General features: G+C 37.0%; 2 protein-coding genes across 4 annotated transcripts in view; one reads left to right on the plus strand and one right to left on the minus strand.

Annotated features, from left to right (window-relative positions):
* Positions 1–7,422, plus strand: part of FAM185A (family with sequence similarity 185 member A) — a 38,595-nt gene extending 31,173 nt beyond the window's left edge. Inside the window, exon 8 of the mRNA XM_037518119.2 lies at positions 6,505–7,422. Coding sequence (XP_037374016.1) covers positions 6,505–6,617 — 113 coding nt within the window. The 3' untranslated portion in view covers positions 6,618–7,422. The remainder of the gene's footprint in view (positions 1–6,504) is intronic.
* A 3,623-nt stretch (positions 7,423–11,045) lies between these two features.
* FBXL13 (F-box and leucine rich repeat protein 13) overlaps positions 11,046–17,328 on the minus strand; it is a 141,057-nt gene continuing 134,774 nt past the window's right edge. For all 3 annotated transcript variants that reach the window (XM_054692510.1, XM_054692511.1, XM_037511106.2), the window contains 2 exons: positions 15,599–15,762; positions 11,046–11,380 (listed from right to left, as the gene is read on the minus strand). In XM_054692510.1, coding sequence (XP_054548485.1) covers positions 11,191–11,380; positions 15,599–15,762 — 354 coding nt within the window. In that variant the 3' untranslated portion in view covers positions 11,046–11,190. The remainder of the gene's footprint in view (positions 11,381–15,598; positions 15,763–17,328) is intronic.

Consider the following 17,328-nt stretch of genomic DNA (forward strand, 5'->3'; position numbering starts at 1 on the left):
AAAATGATTGTGTACATAAAAGTGGAATCATGTAAGGCTTTAGAAAACACAACCATAGGTGATAGTACAATGGCAGATAAAAACACAAAGCAATGTTCAACATCTCTAGCCATTAGTGAAGTGCAAATTAAAAGCAGAATGAGATACTACTACATACCTGTTAAAATGACTAAAATTAAAAAGTGCTGATAAGAGCAAATGCTGGCAAGGATGTAGAGAGATTGTATCTCTTCTACTTTGTTGTTGGGAATGTAAAATGAGACTGCTCAAGGAAATTAGGTGTAGCCAAATAAGTCAGAAAGAAAATGACAAATAGTGTATGGTTTCACATATATGGGTGAAATGACGAGTCAAAGCAGACAGACAGAGCTGACAGAGCAAAGCAATTAAAAACTATCGGACACTGGTAACCTACATGAGGTTTGTATTTTAAGAGGGAGGTGGGTTGAAGAAAAGGTCAAAGGGGTAGATGGTGAGGGAAAAATAATAAACCATATTTATTTTTTTATTTATTTTTTACATAATTGTTCATTTTTAAACAGTATTTGCTTCCTGTGCACCATCACCACAGTCCCCTGTGCTGCTCCCTCCCTCCCTTCAATCCTTCTCCCTTCTTCTCCCCTACAGGATGTCTCTGGTTTATAATTGTCTGTTTTTGTTTTGTTGTGTTTTGTATTGTTATTATATTCCCCCCTATGTCTTATTTGGTTCCCCTATATTCCTCCTATAAGTGAAGCCACCCAATATTTTTCTTTTTCCTCTAATCTATTTCATTGAGCATAATACCTTCTAGCTCCATCCATGTTGCAGCGAATGGCATGAGTTTATCTTTTTTGATTGCTGAGTAATATTCCATTGTCTATATATACCACATCTTCTCGATCCAGTCATCTATTTTTGGGCATTTGGGGTGTTTCCAGGATAAACTGTATTTAAAATCTAGAATTGAGGGCCTCCCTGGTGGTGCAGGCAGTTAAGCACCGCACTGTAAGGCTGTCCACAGCCTCTGCAGCGCGGGTTCGATACCACATGGCGCAGCAGACCTCTCCTGTCTCGCCCGCTGCTCCCCTCAGCAGTGTATTTCATCAGTCTGCCTGTTCTGTTCCCCGCTCTGTCTCTGGTCAGTCCTCTCACCCTCCCGCACATCTGGCCTGTACCCCGGTTCTTGTATAAATAAATAAATCTTTAAAAAAAAATAAACTCTAGAATTGAATAAATGTTCAGTGAATATGAAGGACTAAAAAAATAAAAAGCAAGGTTGAATGAGAAGGGTATGATTGAGCCAGAAGAATATTCAGATTTTCTGATTTTCAAATCTCACTTGACAGTTTAAAAATAAAATTAAAATAGGAAATTATTAGTTTTCCTTCCATTGTATTTTGTTATTTTTCACTGTAGACTTATGAAATTATATTTATAGGGATACATTAAAATACATTTTAATTCATATAATTCTCAGAATTAAGGCAGTTATTTCAAATAACTGTGTAGAGAGGTCTGAAGATTTGACTTTGCTTTTGTTTAACCTGGATTTCTTAAAAACAAAAAAGGATTATATAGTTACAGCAGAAGGGACTTCCTTTGTAGTGATAGAACAGTTCTGTATTTTGATTATAAAGATGTTAAAAAAAAGTGGTAAAATCTGAATATGATCTATAAGTCTAATTGTACTTTACCAAACATTTATCTGGATCTGATAATGCACTGGAGTTGTATGTCTCCATTGGGGTACTGGGAAATGGGTGCACAGCCTTCCTGTGTTCTGTTTTTGCAACTTCTGGTACGTCTTTATTTCAAAGCAAGAAGAGTAAGCAGAAAGGGAAGTCAGAGAAAGAGTGACAAATAGAAGAAGAGGGAGGAAGAAAAAAATGAAAACTTAGGCAAAAAGGGAGGGGAAACAGTACTTACTTATCCTCCCACCTAAAACAATAACAGAATTTTTTATTTTATTATTATTATTTTTTAAAGATTTATTTATTTATTTATACAAGCACTGGGTACAGTCAGAAGTGCGGGAGTGGGGGTGAGAGAATTCACCAGAGCCAGAGCAGGGAGCACAACAGGCAGAAGGACCGAAATACACTGCTGAGGGGAGCAGCGGGCGGCAGGAGAGGTCTGCGCGCCATGTGGGATCCTTGCCGGGCAGCCAGCCAGGAATCAAACCGGCGCTGCAGAGGCTGCGGGCAGCTTCGCAACCCAGCACTCAACCACTGCGCCACCGGGGAGGCCCAATAACAGAATTTTTTAAACAAAATACATGAAAAAAAATTTCAAGACACTAGATATCTGGCAGAGAAAGGGATCACAAAGATCTGAAACAGAATAACTTCCTGCTCACTGTCTTAAAAGATTCTAGGCTGTAATAAAGGGAAAGGAAATAAATGTGGTGCCCAGCAGACTCCCTGAAATGCTGTGATGAGAATCCATGGAGACGAAGACAGCTAGAGTTCATAGGACAAACAGTACCAGGAGAATTGGAACCTGGTGTTTACACAGGTCCAGGAATAATGCCTGTGTTACCTTGTCAGACTGGAAAGATTCATTGAGTTGGTTTAGAGCACTTAGTTGCAAACAGTTAACTGTAGGCTGAACACTTCTCCAGAATTGCCTAGCAAATTATAAAAAAGATAAAAAACAATCTGTTTCCAAGTCACTTAGCTGCATTCCTGAGCAAAGCTCAAGATTTACAGGAGTCAAAAATATCTAGCACAAACAAAAAAATTCACAATTTCTGGCATCCAGCCAAAAATTATCAGATATGCAAAGAAGCAAGAAAATATGATCATAATGAATAGTCTGTTAAAACTTAGAACTGACACAGATGTTAGAATTAGCAGGGAAGGAAAATAGAAGTTATAACTGTAGTCCACATGTTCAGAAAGTTAAATAAAGACATGGAAGATATAAAAAAAGATCAAAATTGAACTTCTTAAAATGAAAACTACAATGCCTGAGACAAAAAAATATATATAATTGATAGAATGAGACAAAAAATTGAGGAAGATAAGTGTTTTCAAGAATATTTCTTGGGCAAAGCCAATTGTATACTTGATCAACTTTTAGACTACTGTCAATCTTGTTATTATTTTGGATAATTGAGAGAAAATATGGTGGACATCATTAAAACTAGCTAAAAATATTTTCTTATTAGTAAAAATTTGTTGTCAAGGTGTCTTGCATTATGTTTTTGTCAAGGGAAAGACTAAATAGTTAAAGACTAAATAGTTTAACAAAATTAAAATATTTGGCTATAAAATTGTATGTTGTGTGAATGTTTTTGTGAAATAGATGTGTTAAAAGCTCAAATTTCGGGCCTCCCCTGGTGGCGCAGTGGTTGAGTGCTGGGTTGCGAGGCTGCCCACAGCCTGTGCAGCACCGGTTCGATCCCTGGCCACTGGTGAGGGTCCCACAAAAAAAAAACAAAAACAAAACAAAAAAAACACTCAAATTTCAAAGTAATTATTTTTATGTTGTTTCTTAAGTATATCATTAATTTTCTAGTCAGTTGGGCAATTTTTCTAAAAGGCATCAGTCTGGTTTTTTTTTCAAAGTCTTCTGAACCTCTCTAAAATACTGAGCATTGTGCCTTCCGTACTGGGCGGTCACTGGTGTTTACAGTGTAAAAGCAGGAGTCCTCTGACTTTGAAGCACTGAAATTTCACTAGTTGCTACTAAAGCAGCAGCAGAATTATCCCTCTGAACCAGGCGTAAATAAGTCTGTTTAAGCTTGGGAGTGGGAGGGGTAGGGGTAGGGGGCAGGATAAGCTCACCTTGTCCAAGAAGGATTTTAACCCTATTTTTACACTAAATTCTTCAGATTATTCCTAGAGTTCCTGTCTTTGTCCAGAGTTAGTGCTAGTTAGATCAGGTTAAATAAAAAGAACTTGGAGACTCTATATTTGGGTAGATTTGGACAGGGCATATTTAAAGGAAAATGCCAGAGTTTACAAACATGTCCTGAGAGGAATCTTCCTTCCACTTAATGGTGGCCATGCTGCATAGGGATAGGATAGTTATTTCTCTTTTCTTAGTTAAAAAACAAACAAACAAAAACCTATCAAATTTTCATGGCAAAAAAAGTTAAAGGAATGAGGTTTCTGGAAGTCCAAGTTCCAATATATGCCGCAAGATTTATTCAGGAAGGATTCACAAACCTTAAAATATAAAATAGTCTCCACAAGATTCAGACCCATGTATAAGAGCTTTCAGTAAATTATTGGCAAGAGAGAGAAAGCTATATTTTAAGCAATCTAAATGGCATTTTATAAACTCTTGATTTTTGGCTTGGTATCTAAGCTAAAATCACTTGGGATTCATTTTGTTAGTAGGAGTAACACTAGGTGTGGCTTCTACTGTTGCAGAAGGAAGTGGGTAGGTTGGCTTCTCTCATTAAGCAAGAATCACATGACTTGGGCAATGGTGAATAATATGTTGAGGAAAAGATCGCAGGTATTTGGGGAAACTTTCACTATTGTTGATACTTCATTATTGATTCTAAATATTGTATTAAAAAAAGAACACTCATTATTTCTAATTCGTTCCTTTATGTTTATATGAATTATTATAAAAAGAAATTCTGTATTATAGAGAAATGTGGGGTGCAAGTAACTTCAAAAACTTGATCTACCAAATACAACACAGGCACAAAAAAGAGCAGATTAAAACTGACAAAGCTGAGCCTCTTAATGAAAAGTTAGAGTAAAAATGAGACACTTCTAACATAGGGATTTATCATTTCGAATGAGAGTAACTTTAACCAGTTTAATGGGAAGTGGGATCATGATGATATTGAAATTACAGAAGAGAAGTAGAGGAAAAACTCCAGAGAAAGTCATTAAATACTAAACTGTGTTTTGAAAAAGTTGCAGTGAACTTCATACTCTAGATGAGATTGTGGCTCAGACTGGAGGGAGACAAGAATTCAGAGAAGAATTTGTATCAAAAAAGCCTTGAGGGGCCTCCCCGGTGGCACAGCGGTTGAGCGCTGGGTTGCGAAGCTGCCCGCGGCCTCTGCGGCGCCGGTTCGATCCCCGGCTGCTCCCCAGCCACCGGAGGAGAATCCCACATGGTGCGCAGACCTCTCCTGCCACCCGCTGCTCCCCTCAGCAGTGTACTTCAGTCCTTCTGCCTGCTCTGCTCCCCACTCTGGCTCTGGTGAATTCTCTCACCCTCCCGCGCTTCTGACTGTACCCAGTGCATGTATAAACAAAAACAAACAAATATAATAAATAAATAAAAAAAACATGCCTCTTAAAAAAAAAAAAAAAAAAAGCCTTGAGGCTAATATCACAGACTTGTGATAGCACAACTACAGGCAAACCTGCCCTAACACAACCAGAAATCAGCTGTATTTCACATAAAAGTCTCAATTAGCTTATCACTGTGGATGCCTGATTGACCCATACATTTGTATTTCTGAAGAAAGGCTATGATTTGTGAACATTTATTTTGAATGTCACTTAAATGAGTTATTAGTTTCATTTAAAAAAAAAACAACACATGGCACAAAGATTTGATGGTACCTTTTCATCACCTGAGACTATCATATGTAACTTTTAACAAAGGAAAAAAAAAACTATACCAAGGAAAAGGATTGTTTCCCGATTTGTGTTTGGATTGAACCAAGAAAGTATTTATGAATTGAAGCAGTATATTCACACCAGTTTTGACTGGTTTCTTAAATCCAGAATTGCGGTGATGGTTCAGAGCAGGTGTAATACCTTCATTCCCTTGCTTGAATGAAAAAACACAGAACTAGAGGAATAGAGATGGAAATGAACCAGGTAGGCTCCATGATTGACATGGTTTAGTACCTCGTAAGTTTCTGGGATGCAGGGCAGGGAGGGATAACACATGCAGAGTCCAACAAATTCTCCAAGTGAAAGAAATCGAGCTGATCATCTAGGGATTCATGCGCTGCTAGAGTTTCACAAAGGAGAATTCTAGAGAGGAAGGAGCTGCACAGGGTACCCATGAACATTTAGCAGTGTAGTGATCAGCACTTGTGTGAGGAAACTCCCTGTCTCATGCATACTTTCTGCATGAGCCTCAAAATAATTATACTAGGTGAAAGAACCGAGACTTTTTTTTTTAATAGAACATTACTATGATTCAAATTATTAAAATGTTGAAATACAACTAATATGGATACAAAGTGATTTAAAGGGGTAGGGGAAAAGGTGGAGATGACGGGCAAGGAGAAGCAGGAGAGAAAGATTATTAAGGGTCTCAACAAAACTATTATGAATGACAAATTTGTTCATTATCTTGATTGCGGAGATGATTTCACATTGTTACATAATTTAAAGCTTAGTGTATTGCATACTTTAAATACATGCAGTTCATCACTTGTACTTAAGTTCTTTTTAAAACCTGCATGCAAAAAAAGAAAGGATTTTTGCTGTTCCAAAGTGTTTTTCAGTTTGAGACATGTGTTGTTAGGAACTATGTAGTCAAGTATTGCTCACCAGTTAAGATATAACTTTATGTAATTTTGTGTTTCAGGACTCATGAATCAAGCAAGCAAACATGAAAAATGGATTAAGGCTGATGCCCCAAAAGGCACTATAAGTTTTAGAAGTCAAAACTGGTTTCAGTCCCTAAAACTGCAGGACTAATGGTTTGAGTTGTATTTATAATTTTTAACAATGATTAGCAGATCTATTAACAAACATACAACTATCAAACTTCATGTTAAGGTTGAAAATAACAAATTGGAAAGAATACTGGTGAATTGTCTTGGGGGTGGTCTGTTTTTTTAATATTCGTACTTAGATATTATACTAATTTGTTTGCTCTGTAGGTGAAGAGCACAGTATGATTTGGTTCTGTGCTCAAGTTATTCACAAACTGGACTAAAAGTGTTAACTGGGCTGCGTTCTCATCTGGATGCTCTGGGGAAAAATTACTTCAAAGGTCACTCATGTTTGGCAAAATTCAGTTCCTTATGATTATATGACTGAGATCTTGTCCTGGCTATGAGTCAGCCATCACGCTGAACTTCAGAGGCCACCCCCATCCCTTCATAGGCGGCTCTCTCCATCTTCAAGCCAACAGTGATACATTCAGTTCTTCTCGTGCTTTGAATAGCTGACCTCTTCTCAACTCACTGGAGAACAATCTGCTTTTAAAAGGGCTCGGTTGATTAAGTCTTGCCTACCACAGTCATGGAAGTGGTATGTCATTACATTTAGTTTCCATGGACACTCGAGAAGAAGACATTACACAAAGGCATAGATGATGGGGATAGTTATCTTTGCACCATAGTCCTCCAGTAATGTTTTCTATTTAGTATTTCTTATGATATCAATGTAAATTTAAGCTATGAATAAAAGCACATCATAAATGGGATGTGATTGCTACTGTTTTTTGTTTGTTTTTTGCATTGAGGAGGAGAAACATACAGCTGTTTAAAATCTGATAGTATAGTGTTTCACTTTTATAATGGTATACTGTATATTTTATGAATTATCTATCAAACCTAACTTATCTATTTCTGGAACATTTAAATTATACTAAATAGACCTATCTATGGATTATATTTTTTGTGTTTAGGATAATTCACTTTTTTACAGAGGCATTACATTTTTTCTTTTCTTATATTGAGAATTAAATGAAAACAATAATCATCCCAGGTAATAACAATTTTAGTCAAGGACAACATCTTCTACAATTATATAACCATACCCATTCCCCTATGTTATATCTGGGGAAAGTAGAAATTATCTTTAGTGATACTCTTACTAAAAAGTATCCCAGTTTCAGCATATTAGTGTCCTATTTCCAAGTTACAATTACAGTATTTTAGACCCTCCTGTTTAATGACATTTCCCTACAGAAACCAGTCACAAAGTGGAGTAGCTGGAATTCATTAGTGTTCAGATGAAATGATTGCCGAAGGTCTTGCTACAGAAACAAAACCTAACTAAGGTCATAGAATAAGAAGTGGCAAAGTTGTTTTACCTTCAGACTTAAAAAAACATTTTTTTACCTTAAAATAACATTGTTCATTCATAATACTGTTGGGAATGGTGCTTAAATGTAGACATAATTAAAATGTTAGTACTATTTTTAAAGTGAATTCCTGGGCATTCCTATTATAGTACAGCACAATGGTAACAATTCAAAAATTCAAGCATTAAAAAAATTATATCTCCATTCTCTTATAGGGATTGCCTGCATTAAACTATTCAGTATGAATAAATCACTTTCTAAACAATGAGTTCTAATAAGCCTTTCCAAATATTTTGGTTTATAATAATCTCTTTAATACTTGGTTTATTTAGACTACTGTTTTTAGTTTATTTATGAAACAAATGATCACCTTTGTGGAATTATTTTAGATGACCTTTCATGAAATAAGAATTTGTACAAGTTTGGGCGATACACATTAGTATGATTGATGGGGTTATAGGGGGTGTGTGTGTGTATGTATTAAACCATTAAGTATAGGAAACTGAGGCAATGTTGTACTCTTTTTTTCTCCTTCGTGCTATTATATAAACATTTTTATGACTAAAAGTAAAGCTTATGAAATTAGCCAACAGCAGCCAGGAAAGTTACCCAGCAGTCAGCTACATTTAAACTTTATTAAAGGAATTGTATATATTGCACAGTCAAACCCAAACTAGAAAGAAAAAGCTTGCTGTGTTTTGCTCTCTTGAACACAGGCTCATTGTATATTTCAAATGATTGTGAGTTAAAAGACCTGAAGACCCAATGATATTTTTGATACCCTGTGTACTTTTTTTTTTAAAGATTTATTTATTTATTTATACAAGCACTGGGTACAGTCAGAAGTGCAGGAGGGTGAGAGAATTCACCAGAGCCAGAGCGGTGAGCAGAGCAGGCAGAAGGACAGAAGTACACTGCTGAGGGGAGCAGCGGGTGGCAGGAGAGGTCTGCGCGCCATGTGGGACCCTCCGGTGACCGGGAGCAGCCGGGGAATCGAACTGGCACTGCAGAGACTGCGGGCAGCTTCACAACCCAGCGCTCAACCGCTGCACCACCAGGGAGGCCCCCAACCTTGTGTACTTTTCACTGAGAATTTGAAAGTTTTGCCATCTGTTCACCCTATCGCACTTTAACAGCTATGTCTTTTCTTCCCTTTCTGTAGCTATAAAATTTGTGTCAATAATAAACAAACTATTCTGTTCATGTTTAAAAGAGGATCTTACAGAATTTTGGAGCAAGCTTTGACAGTACAATACCCTGCTTTGTTTCTAGAGAACATAGCAGGATATGTTTCTCCTAATTCTGGTCTTCCTATTATTTAATTAGAAAGCAATTGAGTCGGGCCTCCCCTGTGGTGCAGTGGTTGAGCACCGCTGTTGAGTGCCGCACTGCGAAGCTGTCTGCAGCCTCTGCAGCACCGGTTAGATTCCCCGCCATCCAGGGAGAACCCCACATGGCGCAGCAGACCTCTCCTGCCTCGTCCACTGCTCCCTTCAGCAGTGTATTTCAATCAGTCTGCCTGTTCTGCTCCCCACTCTGGCTCTGGTGAATTCTCTCACCCTCCCCCACTTCTGACCTGTACCCCAGTTCTTGTATAAAATAAATCTTTTAAAAAAATATTTTTTATTTACACAAGCACTGGGTACAGTCAGAAGCACGGGAGGGTGAGAGAATTCACCAGAGCCAGAGCGGGGAACAGAACAGGCAGACTGACGAAGTACACTGCCAAGGGGAGCAGCGAGCGGCAGGAGAGGTCTGTGCACCATGTGGGACCCTTGCCCGGCGGCCAGGGACCCAACTGGTGCTGCACAGGCTGTGGGCAGCTTCACAGCCCAGTGCTCAACCACTGCACCACTGGGGAGGCCCAATAAATAAATATTAAAAAACAACAACAATTGAGTCTCTTACCAAACATTTGTCCAGTTGTGTGTGTGAGATTCTTAGGCACCAGACATGCAGAATCAGAGCCAACTTCTATGCAGCTGTCAGAAATCTCCAGATTTAGTTTAAAATCATCTTCTAGAATAGTCGTCATGTCTTTACTCAGGTCTTAAATTCTCCTGCTTAGCTGATTCCTGTACTTCCCACTCTTAGGAAATCACTCCACAGCTAAGTGATACTCCCTTATTTTGAAACCTCTCAAAATCAACCTAAGAAAGGGAGAGTTACTAAAAGCATTGAGCGAATATTATACTGTATAACAATTTGTATAGCCCTTTCAAACTTTTCAAAATAACTCTTATATCCTTTATCTTAAGCTTCAACCTTACTTCAAATTTGTGTAGTACAAAAAGACACTGATTAGCCACATTTAGGAATAAATAAAATGGAGGAAATAGAAAAATTAGATGACTGATCCAATATAGACATAGCTTGTTTGTGGCAGTCAGAGCAGAGTTGTGTGCTTTCTCTATCAACAGCAGTTACAAAATATAAGATACACTGGTAAGTGGTCGCTTAATTCTGTTAAAATCTGGAAAGAGTTACTATCTTTTGGCAGAATGTAAAAATCCTTAGATGAAAGCTTAATAAAAATTAATGTGTAGATATGCAGTTAATAATGCATATCTCCTAGCATAAAATTGGGGGATCATCTTTTTTGGCATTGCAGTGCTGAAAAATTCCTCCATAGTGCAAATTTGAAAAGATCTTTCTGAGACACTGCAGGGACATCCATTCTATTCAGATATAGTTCCCTCTTCTATTTCTTTTCCCTTGACTGTTAGGTGTGGGCATGAGTATGGGGTTAATTGGCATTTAGTCTCTTTTGTGGTAAAATATCTAAATATCACAAGAAAACCTAGTTTCCATTAAAATAATGTATGTCTGTGTCTGTTATATTAAAGCCTCCCAGATCTTTAAAGTCCTTTTCCATCCCTGCTTTTTCTTTTCTATAGAAAAGACGGACTTCTAAATTCCTTGTAAAAAAACATCACCTCTTGGGGTTGTTTTCATATAACCTTAGATTTGCTAATCTCATCAAAACTATTGGTTTGATTAAGGTAAATTTAGGTAGAAAATTTACATAGTAGCGGTACTTGATTTGCATTTTTTCCTTTTTTTTTAGAAATCATGATTATTAGACAAAAGAACTAATGATATATTTAGAAACATTTGTAGTTGGAAAGAGAATCAGGAGATGATTTGTTGCTTGTTTACATTGTTACTGAGATTCAACCAGTAGAAACATTTGCATCAAATGAAGTTGCCAAATTCTAGAGGGTTTTGTTCTTCCCGCTAGAGGCTGTAGACCATACTACTTTCTCTTTCTCCTGGCTTTATCACTGGCGATGTTGAATCTTCATGTAGTGTTTTATGTTTCTGTGTGAGAAGTTGACCTTCAAAATCATAACCAAACCAAGGTGGAGGGTCATTGGGATTGTATTCTTGTAGCTGAACTTTAGATGACATTCTATTAGCTGCCTCCCTGTAATGACAGTGATTTGCATTAGCCAGTTAGAAAAGTAATCACTAGTATACAGAATTTTCAACGTAGATCAAATTTGGAGTCAAAGAACTCACTGTCACCAGTTGAATTCACCTTACAGCATTCTGGCCTTATTAGGAGGTGGATGTGGGAAATAATTGTGCTAATAATCAGATTGCCGAACTTAAATAGCTTTCTTACTCTACCAGTTTAGAGATAAATAGACACAGTGAATGGGCAAGTTAACAATGCATGGCCTTGGAGTGGGAACACAGTGAGGGCTCACTCAGGAGCCCTCTGACTATTATTTTCAGTTTCTTTGATAAGAGAGTATACTAACGAACCTTGTTTATATTAAGGAGTCAACAGCCCCAAACTTTTTTTATCTTCTCAAATTCCCATTATTTGCTTATTGTTTTCATGTCTTAAATATTACCTAATTTGCCCTGGCTTATTGCTGAGTGAGGAATTATATGACCTAATATTTATATATTCCCAGACTTGGCATTAAGAGTACTTAGCCCCTTACCGGTTATCTAGAACTCTTCAAAATGGTGGTTCTTCTGAGGCCAAAGATTAGATAGTCAACTATTTAAAAATCTTTTATTCCCCAAAATAGACATGTCCTTTTCCTATGGGTCAAGACTGTTGTTGCCTCTAACTGCAGATGTTATCATCAGTTGCATTGAATCATTACCAACAACTGAATTATAGCATATGTGTCCAGAACACTGCTGGGAAGCAGGGGAGGGTGTTGGAACAAGGAAACTAAGAGTGCTTCTGCTAAACCAACAAACCAGCAGAGGACACAGAGCTAAAGGACTTCTTGGTGTAAGCGGCTGAATGAAATCTCGTTTTGACTATTAACATTGGGCTTCAGGTAGATACAAAGACTTGTAACTTTCTCTTAAATAATTTAGTACCTTATTAGAAAAAGGAACATAGCAAAGTTTAAAATGATAAGCAATGCTATAAGCTGTGTATTGGAAGAAAATTCTGTGATCATCCTTTAGAAATTCAGAGGAGGAAGGGGTTGGGTTTGGGTCTTTACAAAAGATGTGGGGTTGGTTTGGAGTTTTGAAAGATGGGTAAGGTTTACACAGGCAAAGATTGGGTGAAGGATAGAGAAACAATAGATCCCTGTGGCCTAGGGTAATGTTTTACCCATTTGAAACCAAGGGCCAATGTTTACGGTTCAGATTCCCCCAACATTTGGAATTATGGTGTGGTCCTCAAGGGAAAACAAACTCACAGAAAACACCTTCAAGGACATGGCAATCTCAATTCCAAAGAATTGAAAGGAAAAAAAGACTTAAGGAGCAAAGAGTAGAGAACGTAAAAGATATAATACTGTTATTTTAATAGACTGCAAAATCTTAACTTTGACTATAAAGTTTCATTTAGCCTTTAAAAATAAGTATTTTTCTAAAGAGAAGATGCTTATTTATAAGTTAGTCCACAGAATTGGTGGCTTAAAACTAGAAATCAGTATAAAAATTGCTTTTACTTGACTTCTTTAAACTTGTGTAAAGTCTGTGTGAACGCATACATACAAGCCAAAAAGTATATGGTAAGAGACAGAATTAACAGTGCTTTGGTTATAGTTATTTTAATATACATCTAAGATTTGATTCAAGTGAAACTATAGTTTAACTGATGTATCTCAGCTTCCTTCCCCCACCCCATTTTATTGCCTTATCTGAACTCATATAGCTACTGAACACAAATTTAACTCTAAACATATGGTAATGCCAACTTCCATATCAATCACTCAGTTTTCAGAGTTATTGCAATTAATAATAATCAATGTCTCATTGTTACAGTGGGCAAGTAGCCTCTTTTTGTGCAAATCATTGTTAATTTCTGATACTACAAAAGCTACCAATTTTCTTGTTAGTACTGGTCTCATGATTGAAATCAACTTCCTAGAAAAACTCTTCTGTCTTTGAAATGTCATTGTTTTCAAGTTAAACATACATTTTCCTGATGCCGTCTTTTTGCTTGCTTGTCTTCCTTCCTTCCAAGAGAATCAGTAACAGCATTTAGGTCAAGAACAAACACCTTTGGAACTTGATGAAAGTCACAAAACCTCTTCACACACACACACAAAATTAGATACAAAACTATATATTCAGGGAGTTCATGGATTCCCTAAAGTTCATCCATGTATCGAACAGGCATCTGTGGCCTCTGGGTTAAGAGAGACCTGACAAGTACATGGTCAGCTGTTATATACTCTGTGTAGCATGTCTAATTCCCTCCAAGGATCTTGAAGGAAGCTGCTTTCCAGTCCCTAAAGCTGAGTCCAAACAGCTGCAATGGCCAGTCCTTACCACTTCTCTAGACAAAGTTAAAATCAGGGGGTTCTAGGCTCCTTTCCTCCTGGAGCTTAACAGGATTAGAGCTGTAAGGGAGACTAAGATGGTTTGGCTTCTTTAAACAATGAGATGTACAGAAAAACCAGCATCCTTTTAGGTTCAGGGCCAAGTCACTGTTTCTTGCTGATAAGGACATCCAGGGTTAGTGGTAGACAACAAAACAGACAAAATAAGCATTTTTGTAACACTGGCTTAAGTAAAGGAAGTTTCCACTGATTAAGTTAATTAACTAGAGTTTTGCATTTAGGTTTTGTTGTCCAAGTGCAGCTAGTAATAAAATCTTACTTTGCCTAATTTTGTTTTCTTTGCATATTGTAAATTTAGTGACTTCAAAGGGAAGTGAGTAGTCAGTGGCAGGATTTGGATATTGCTAGATATCTTGGATCTTCTTGACCAAATGCCATATTAATCACACTTTAAAAGCCCATAAAATTATTTTTAAAAGCCCATAAATTTATTAGGTTCAAAGAGGCTATTGCCAAAATGTCTCCATTCGTTTTATTTAGTAAGTCCCACTTAATAGAAGTTCAATAATATTACCATCCCGAAACAGTGATTGGCTAAATACAATCAAATGATTAAAAGCTATACTCCTTTGATTAACGTGTTTAATGTTATAAAAAGGTTGGCAGAAACTCCTAGAACCTTATTTCGTGATATCCTCTTTAAATGACGTTAATATCCATATCATCCAGACCGCTCAGGAAGGATTGAGTTGCCACTCCTCTTCGAAATATTTCAAAATATTTCAAGGACCTGTCCCCTTTCTTCTGATGCATCTTCAGTAGACTGCCCCTTCCCCTACAAGCATGGGCTCAGTGGGAGTGCTTTTTTTTATAACTAATAGTTTTTGTTTTATTTTCCATTTAATTTTCACACACAGCCTTGGATCAGAAAGCATTTTTCCTCAGGCCTCACATGACCAACCAGATCACATGGTTCAGCACATGCCATTCTGCTTAATTAAGAAAGCTCTTTTGTGAAATCTACTTGCTTGCACTGCATATGTACTTTATACTTTGATAATATTAATACTGGTGTTCATTTTTCCAACCTGCAGAAAAGCACCTGACCTTAAGGCTTGGTCAAGAATTCTCTTATTGAATACTTCACAAATGAGAAGGGAAGAACTAGAGATAAATACTTCATACTTCATCAGGTCAGTTAAAATACACATTTTAACTCTCATCTAATAGGAAAAAATTCAACCATAGAGCAGAGAACTGCTTTCTATTTAAAAACTCACAGGGTGGACATCAGAGCCTCTACTTCTATTGATTGCCCATTTACTTAACTCTTATTTTATTTGAAATATTTTGCAAATTGAAGGAACAAGCATATGGCCTGTAGTGGTCTTATTGCAATACCTTACTCTGAATCCTAGAACTAATAGGAAATCTCTGGTTAAATCAATAACAACTATCAAGATTTGGGAGAGATGGAATTTAAGATAACTTATTATTTATTATGAGCTGATTTAATCCAATTTCTTAACCTCTAGAGGTTATTGAATGGAAATGTTTTGAAACATGAGTAGAGGAAGAACTGAAATAATACCACAAGGAGCAGAGTCAAGACTTTGGACACCTGCATTAAAAGGAAAGGAAAGTGTTTAAAGTGGAAGGGTTTCTGGGAAGGGACATTGTCACAAAAGCCATTTTAGTAGAGTCTGTCTTGGTTTTCAGCTCAAAATGATGACTGAACCCATTAGGCAAAAAATAAAATGAGCCATCATATTTCTAAAAGTAACTATGAATTACAAATGACTCTCACATATTCTGTTTTCTCTAAAAGTAGTTTTCAAAGCTTTTCAGCTTTTCATATTCAGATATGTACTTACTTGGAAATGAGTCTGCAGTATTGCATCTTAAGGATACGGAGTTGTTTGCAGCCCATCTGAAGGTTCTCAAGTATTTGGTCAGTAAACAGGATACAACCAGAAATATCCAAAATGTGTAGGTAGTGGCATTTTGCCGTTAACATCTCCATCGCTGAGTCAGTAATCTGAACACACAGCCAAAGTAAGTTCTGATTATCTCAACAAATTCTATCACAGGGAAGAACAGTATACTAGTCAGTTTGTGCTGCTGTAACAAAATATCATAGACTGGGTAGCTTAAACAGTAAACATTTATTTCTTAAAATTCTGGAGGTTAGAAGTCCAAGATCAAGGTGCTCGCAGATTCAGTGTCTGGTGAAGGTCCTCTTCCTGGGTTTGCTGATGGTCACCTTCTTGCCATATCCTTCTATGGCAGAGAGAGCACTCTAATTTCACACTATTCTTATATGGACATTAATTTTATAATGGGGACTCCACCCTCATGACTTCATTTGAATCCACCTTCCTCACATTGCGGGCTAGGATTTCAATCTATGAATTTGCAGAGAACACAAACATTCATTCCATAACTAACAGAATCAGAACCCCTGCAGGTTCTCTTTGACCACCTATCACATGATGAGCCTGTAACTCAAGTTAGTGATTTACCTCTGTTTCCAAATAAGGTCATAATAGTAAAATATTATACTTAAAGTGGCACCACTACTAGTGATCTTGCTGTTATTTTAGAGTTTTCTGGTTTGGATGAGGAACTTCATTAGAATTTCCTTAGAAATACCGGACACACCAATATGAGCAATTTATAAGATGCTGCAGTAATGGGATTTATCTTTAAACTTGATATACATCCTGAGGTATTACCAATTTGAAAAGTTTTAGTAACATTACATGTTAAAAAACTATATATATAGACATCCCTTGAGCTTAACCTGAAGACAATATCAGATTGCTATGAGAAGGGATCTGGGCATTTTTGATGGTTTGTGTGGGGAGTAACATGGTTCTAAAAAAGGGACAATTAGGTGAGACAGATGTTTGTAGACAGGGGAGAAAGAAGAGTAGACACCACAGCAACTACATGAATCTCACTCTGAGAAATTCTGCTGAGGGTTCCAATATCGTTAGTTTTTCCAGATGTTATGCAGAGATAATTCAACTCCACTTAAGAGATTATTCCACTTACAGTGTAGCTTTTGAATTTATAGCTGAAGTGAAACTTGCTGTAGAATCTACCAGTTACTCTCCCCAAAGGACTTTTTTTTTTTCAACTGGATTTAATTTATTTTTTTCAATGTCTGAACATTCTAAAAAACATATGTCATGAAGCTTGGCTCTTATTTTTAATATAAAATTGATAATTATGCAGAAAAATCCTTCAATTTGAAATGTACACTTTTAAGTTTGAAAAAATAGATGCTGTCATTGTTTAAGCATGCCCTGTTTCCAGAACATGCTAAGGACCAAGCTTTAGTATAGCAAATGAGTCTCACAAAAATGCCTTCAGACATTTGGCTATATGGGTCTCTGAGGACCTGATGTTATTGGAAGGAAAATACACAATGTGAAAAAGAAAAGACAATGAGGTGATGGAAAAGTCCAGGACAAGTGGAGTTCAGAGTGCTAGTTTTTACTGATACGGGGAATTGGAAAGAAGTCACACATTTTCTGAATGTTCCGTGGTGTGAGGTTATGTTGTTGGGACTACAGGGAAAGAGAACTGGAAATAGAGA

The sequence above is a fragment of the Talpa occidentalis genome, unplaced genomic scaffold (assembly GCF_014898055.3).
Source record: "Talpa occidentalis isolate TD23 unplaced genomic scaffold, MPIMG_talOcc4v2.1, whole genome shotgun sequence".
Classification (NCBI taxonomy): Eukaryota; Metazoa; Chordata; class Mammalia; order Eulipotyphla; family Talpidae; genus Talpa; species Talpa occidentalis.